This window comes from Triticum aestivum, chromosome 2A (genome assembly GCF_018294505.1).
Source record: "Triticum aestivum cultivar Chinese Spring chromosome 2A, IWGSC CS RefSeq v2.1, whole genome shotgun sequence".
In the NCBI taxonomy this organism is placed as follows: domain Eukaryota; kingdom Viridiplantae; phylum Streptophyta; class Magnoliopsida; order Poales; family Poaceae; genus Triticum; species Triticum aestivum.
The window spans coordinates 533,505,708-533,511,144 of NC_057797.1; the positions used below are offsets into that span (position 1 = coordinate 533,505,708).

At 46.2% G+C, this 5,437-nt stretch overlaps 1 protein-coding gene across 2 annotated transcripts; it reads right to left on the minus strand.

Moving 5' to 3' along the window:
- Positions 1-438: 438 nt before the first annotated feature.
- LOC123189278 (putative nuclease HARBI1) lies at positions 439-3,910 on the minus strand. Of its 2 annotated transcripts, none has more exons than XM_044601656.1 (3): positions 3,493-3,910; positions 1,149-1,908; positions 439-1,047 (listed from the first exon to the last, which is right to left on the minus strand). In XM_044601656.1, the coding sequence occupies exons 2-3, from the start codon at positions 1,585-1,587 to the stop codon at positions 587-589; spliced, it is 900 nt and encodes a 299-aa protein (XP_044457591.1). In that variant the 5' UTR covers positions 1,588-1,908; positions 3,493-3,910; the 3' UTR covers positions 439-586. The 2 variants fall into 2 exon arrangements, with proteins under 2 accessions (XP_044457591.1, XP_044457592.1); XM_044601657.1 differs by lacking the exons at positions 439-1,047; positions 1,149-1,908 and adding exons at positions 2,083-2,806; positions 2,895-3,206 and having other exon boundaries at positions 3,493-3,882.
- Positions 3,911-5,437: the final 1,527 nt, after the last annotated feature.

Here is a 5,437-nt window from a genome sequence, read left to right on the forward strand (position 1 = left end):
TACCCTACCATAATCTCTTCGTTCGTTCTCCGCTATTAGTGACTTTGGAGTGACTCTTTGTTGCATGTTGAGGGATAGTTATGTGATCCAATTATGTTAGTATCGTTGAGGGAACTTACACTAGCGAAAGTATCAACCCTAGGCCTTGTTTCAACACATTGCAATACCGTTTACGCTCACTTTTATCATTAGTTACCTTGCTGTTTTTATATTTTCAGATTACAAAAACTATTATCTACTATCCATATACCACTTGTATCACCATCTCTTCACCGAACTAGTGCACCTATACAATTTACCATTGTATTGGGTGTGTTGGGGACACAAGAGACTCTTTGTTATTTGGTTGCAGGGTTGCTTGAGAAAAACCATCTTCATCCTACGCCTCCCACGGATTGATAAACCTTAGATCATCCACTTGAGGAAAGTTTGCTACTGTCCTACAAACCTCTGCTCTTGGAAGCCCAACGTCGTCTACAAGAAGAAGGTTGTGTAGTAGACATCACGACCCAAAATATTATATACACTTCTACACATATCACAAAATAGAATAGTAGTTCACCCATGAGCAGATAAAAGAACTCTATCATGCAGTAGAGCTCATCAAGGAGTTAGCAATTCTATCACGGACTATGTTCATGTCGACAATGTTAAGTCTCGCCGGAACACTAGCTCCTTTGACTGGCACTACTTCCAAGTCCTCATCAGGAATATAATCCTCATCTTCATCACATTTGTCAAACTCCTCGTCGGGCAACTTGGTCTCACGAATATAGTTGTGCAACGCCATACAAGCAATAATAATCTTTTTCTGTGTACAAGGTTTGAAACTAGGTACACCCTTCAAGATGCGCCATTTAGCTTTGAGCACTCCAAATGTTCGCTCAACAACATTTCTAAGTGAAGAGTGGCTATGATTATACACCTCATATTTGCCCACCGGTTTTCGTCCATTACGAAATTCTGGTATGTGGTATATTTGGCCTTTGTAAGGAGCAAGGTATCCTTCACGGTTTGGATATCCCGAATCAATGAGGTAATATTTTCCTATAAAAAAGGCAACATTGTTATGCATGGTTGTTGAGGAGCAAGTAATGGCAGCAATATAAAAGAGGATAGTACGTAATGGCAACAACACATATTAGTACCTGGTGGTGGTGTAGGGAAGCGATGTGCATACTTTACCAAGCTATCATTTAAGATCCTTGTGTCATGTGCTGAACCGGGCCAACCAGCCACAACAAAAGTAAACCTCATGTCAAAGTCGCAAACCGCCATAACATTTTGTGATGGAAATCCATGGCGACCTGTGTGGTTAACAACCTCATCCGATGGCACTGTAACTGGGATGTGGCAGCCATCTATTGCACCGATCGCACCTTTGAAATGAGGCCAAAATCTCTCATCTTGAATTCTTGCATGCACGGTTGTGAAAGTATCATCTCGAGGTGTTATGTTATGTCCTGCTAACTTGCACAAGCAATTCAAGACCTCTTTGAACTTTCGATGGACCGTTTCCGTTGATCTCGAAAAACGATTCTCAACTTGAGAGAATGATTGGGGGCCACCAACCATCCACAAGAACATAGCTAAAGACTCTTACGATGTCACTTCTCTGCTTGACTTCAATCCATAATGAGACACTAGGATATTGTGCAATGACTCAAATACTCTTCGACTCATCCGAAACATCCTATAACAACTCCTTTTGTGACCAAGAGTTTCCATAACCCATTCATAACCAGTTTGTTCTGGAATCCTATATGGTTCTTTTGGTAGATAGGTTTTGGTGTAGTGATTACCCATGTCACTCATACACCCAACATGATATGCCAAAGTCGCCAATCGCTTGAGCTTTTTCCTCCTTTTCCTAGGCTCATCATCGATATCCTGATCCACTCCATTCATCTACAAAAAATTTGGGCAGTAACATTGTCAAATATGGCAGCAACAACATGTATAACAATATTTACAAAAACTGGACATGAACATTGCTAATATGTGGCAGCAACAACATTTTCAAAAACTGGACAACAATAAGATAGATATGGTTCATCACAAACAAGGTAGCAATAAGATAGATATGGTTTGTCACAAACAAGGCAGCAATAACATAGATATGGTGCATTACATCACGAAGACACGTGTTCATTAGTACTAAAACAAATAGTTATACAAATAGTTCAAACATAGTTGAGTTGGAGGACAAGGTTTTGTGGTTCTATTTGTTCATTTGATCATGTTTCCTATTGAGCCAATCAAGTCTCCCCTTTTTTGTTTCGATCAGCATGAACAACTCTCTATAGTTGGGTTGGAGCACAAGGTCAGTGGCTGTGAAATACAAAGGAGTTCCCTCCTCGGCCCCACAATACTTCGTCAAAGTCAAAACTTCCTTCATGGTAGGAACAACACTTGCTGGAGCATGAGTTGCTGCTATCTCTGAGTTTATATTCCCAAGTGTGGCCTTCTACTCACGTAGAAAAGGGTTCTTGTCCTCCTTAGCTGACTCGTCAATAAACTTGGCCTTGCGCTTCAGATATTTTGCCGCCTTTCCATCCTTAGGTGAGACCTTGACCTCCTTTGCCGCCTTTCCATCCTTAGGTGAAACCTTGACCTCCTTCAATGCATTTCCATCCTCCTCAGACTCTTCTCCAACATCAGGCATATCATCATCATTTGTGTTGTCTGACATCTCCCCAGGAATAGATGATGTAGCCCCGGTGACATGTGCGTTGGCGAACATGACATGAATTTCTTCCAAGTTGGCCAGCCCCTTCTTCTTGTACTTTGCATGCTTAGGATTTTTCTGAAATATAGCATAAGAGTTAGCAATTCCACAAACAAAATGATTCTACCAAATAAACGCTGCTAACAAAATAAATGATAGTACATACCTTAAGATGTATTTTCCACCAATCATCATCGGCTATAATGGTTTTGTTCACATCATCCCAACCTAGCCCAGTTGCCGCATTTTTCAACAACATGAATTGTACATATTGTCTCTTCAACATGTCCCGTTTGTTTTTAAATTGATTCTGCGAACATCTTTTTCGAGTCCTATCAAAGAACTTATCTTCAAGATGTGTGTACCCTCTACGGTTCAAACATCCCTTTGGCCTATTTCCAGCATCGACCTCGTCCTTGCATATCTCATAGAAGATAGTTATGTGATGTGCATCCCAATTAGCCTTTTCCTTTTCCATCTAGTTCACAAGATAAATATTAAGGTTAATTGTCAAGCACTTCATGCACATACTGCGGTCATGCATTGCTGCCATAACACTTTAATCAATCAACACATATACTAATATAGACTAATCTGACCATAGTATTTGACATACATCAACACACTTTGTATTATGGCAGCAATAATTCACACAAATATGGCAACAAGAATTCACACAAACACATCAGCAACATTATATCTATCTCACATATGGAAGCAAGAACAAACAGGGGTTTGTACATCACAAAAGTAGATTCTTTTACCTCACAGAGAGCTGCCGGGACAGAGCTTCAGCGAGGTAGGTGGTGCAGCTCGGATTAGCAGCAGCAGCAAGTTCCCGGAGTGAAGAGGTTCGTCGGGCGAAGGAGGAAGGGGGATGGAGGCATCCAGCGGTGGTGGCTAGCCGGTGCTCCTCTCCCCATGTAACGGCAGCAGCAGGAGAAGAGTCCCTGGTGGCAGAGTGGAGGGGATCTTCAGGCGGACGGGGACAGATCTGGAGGCGGTCGGTGGACGGCGGCGCCAAGCCGTCGCGGTGGAGGAGCGGGCCGGTGTCCACCAGCAAGGGCGACGGCGGGACGAACCCTAGTCGCCAGAAGGGGAAAGGATAAAAGAGGGGCCGATGTATGCTCTCGGTGGGTTCTGGAATCGGGGTGGATCGACCCATCCCCAGTGGCAAAGGTGGTTAATTCCACCCATCTATTCGGGGTGGGTTCGAAGAGGCACGCAGCGGAATCCGGGAAAGCACCTCCTAGGCAGCTGCCGCTCGTGCGTGTATTTTTGGATGCGCTGCGGTGGCGGCGTGCGTCGGTTTGCTCTTTGGGATTTTTTTTTCAAAACTATCACCTTTTTTGAAGCAAATTCGAAAACTATATCACAGAATGAAAAAAATGCAAAACTATGACCCTGTCGGCCTCGCTTGGGCCGAAAAGGGACTTTTCGGCCAGCCTTCGACCGAAAAGAGGACGTCGGCCCACGGTTGATCGAAAACGGGCTGTGGTGGGCCGAAGAGTTGCTGTCGGTGGTGGCCCGGCCGAAAATAGTAGCTTCGACCAGCTGGTGGCCGAAATGGGCCCTTTTCGGCCCAGCCCAGGCCGAAGTGTACTTCGGCCACCCGTAGGCCGAAAAGGCTGGATAAGCCCGAGCGGTGGCTTCTTCCTCCTGTGTCGCTGCTGTTCTTCTTTCTCTCCTTTCTCTCTCTCGTTCTTCTCGGCCTAGTGTAAACCAAAAAGTACTTTTCGCCCTAGAGTAGACCAAAAAGTACTTTTCGGCCTAGTGTAGACCGAAAACAGCCATTTCGGCCAGCTCAAGCACTTTTCGGCCATGGCGCGGCCGAAAACACTACTTCGGCCAACAGTTGGCCGAAAACTACCTTTTCGGCCTCCACGTGGCCGACATGGTCATAGTTTTGCATTTTTTTCATTCTGTGCTATAGTTTTCGAAATTGCTACAAAATACGTCATAGTTTTGGAAAAAAATCGCTCTTTGGCTACAATTTAGCTGCGAGCAAGCGGAATCCGGCTGAAAAGCGAAACCAAACGGGCCTAAGTCTAATGTTTACGTGTACTAGTAGGGTTTTCTTTTAAGTCTGACCAACCCTATATCAAACTAAACTAAGCTCCCATACGCGCACTCATCAATATGCCGCCGTCGTCGTTGCGCATGCCGGCGCCCGCCTGCTCCGGCCAACAATTTCTCGCCCACCACCGCCGTGTCTCCGCCATCCATGTGCCATGAAGCCGAAGGCTCGCCCGCTCATGTCGTCTGCAGTCCCTCCTCATGATGCCGCCGCGCTGCCAAGCATGCGACCAGCTGGTGGAGCCGTGTCTATGCACGCAACGTACGAAGAGGACAAGCGCGTGCTCCAGCACGCCGGCGAGGAGGAACTAGCGTGTCATTGTCGTCTCCGCCCGCGCGGAGGAGGCGCGCATGGTGGCTGTCGCGGGTGGAAGCTGGTCGCGCGCGCGTTGAGCCCGCAAACCGGGTGCGGACGCGGAATCTACCTTTGAGACCTTGAATGCCACGTGGATCCTGCAATCTGAAGGAGCAATTTGGGTCAGTCGACTCTTGTGAGCCGTTTGATGCAACATGGATGGCTAGAAGGGCTTCTTCAACCTCCGAAATTGATGCACGGTTCATCTTCTCAGTCCGCCACACGCCTAACCGCCTGCCGCCGCCGCGCCCTCCCCTAAACCCCCTGCCACCGCCATG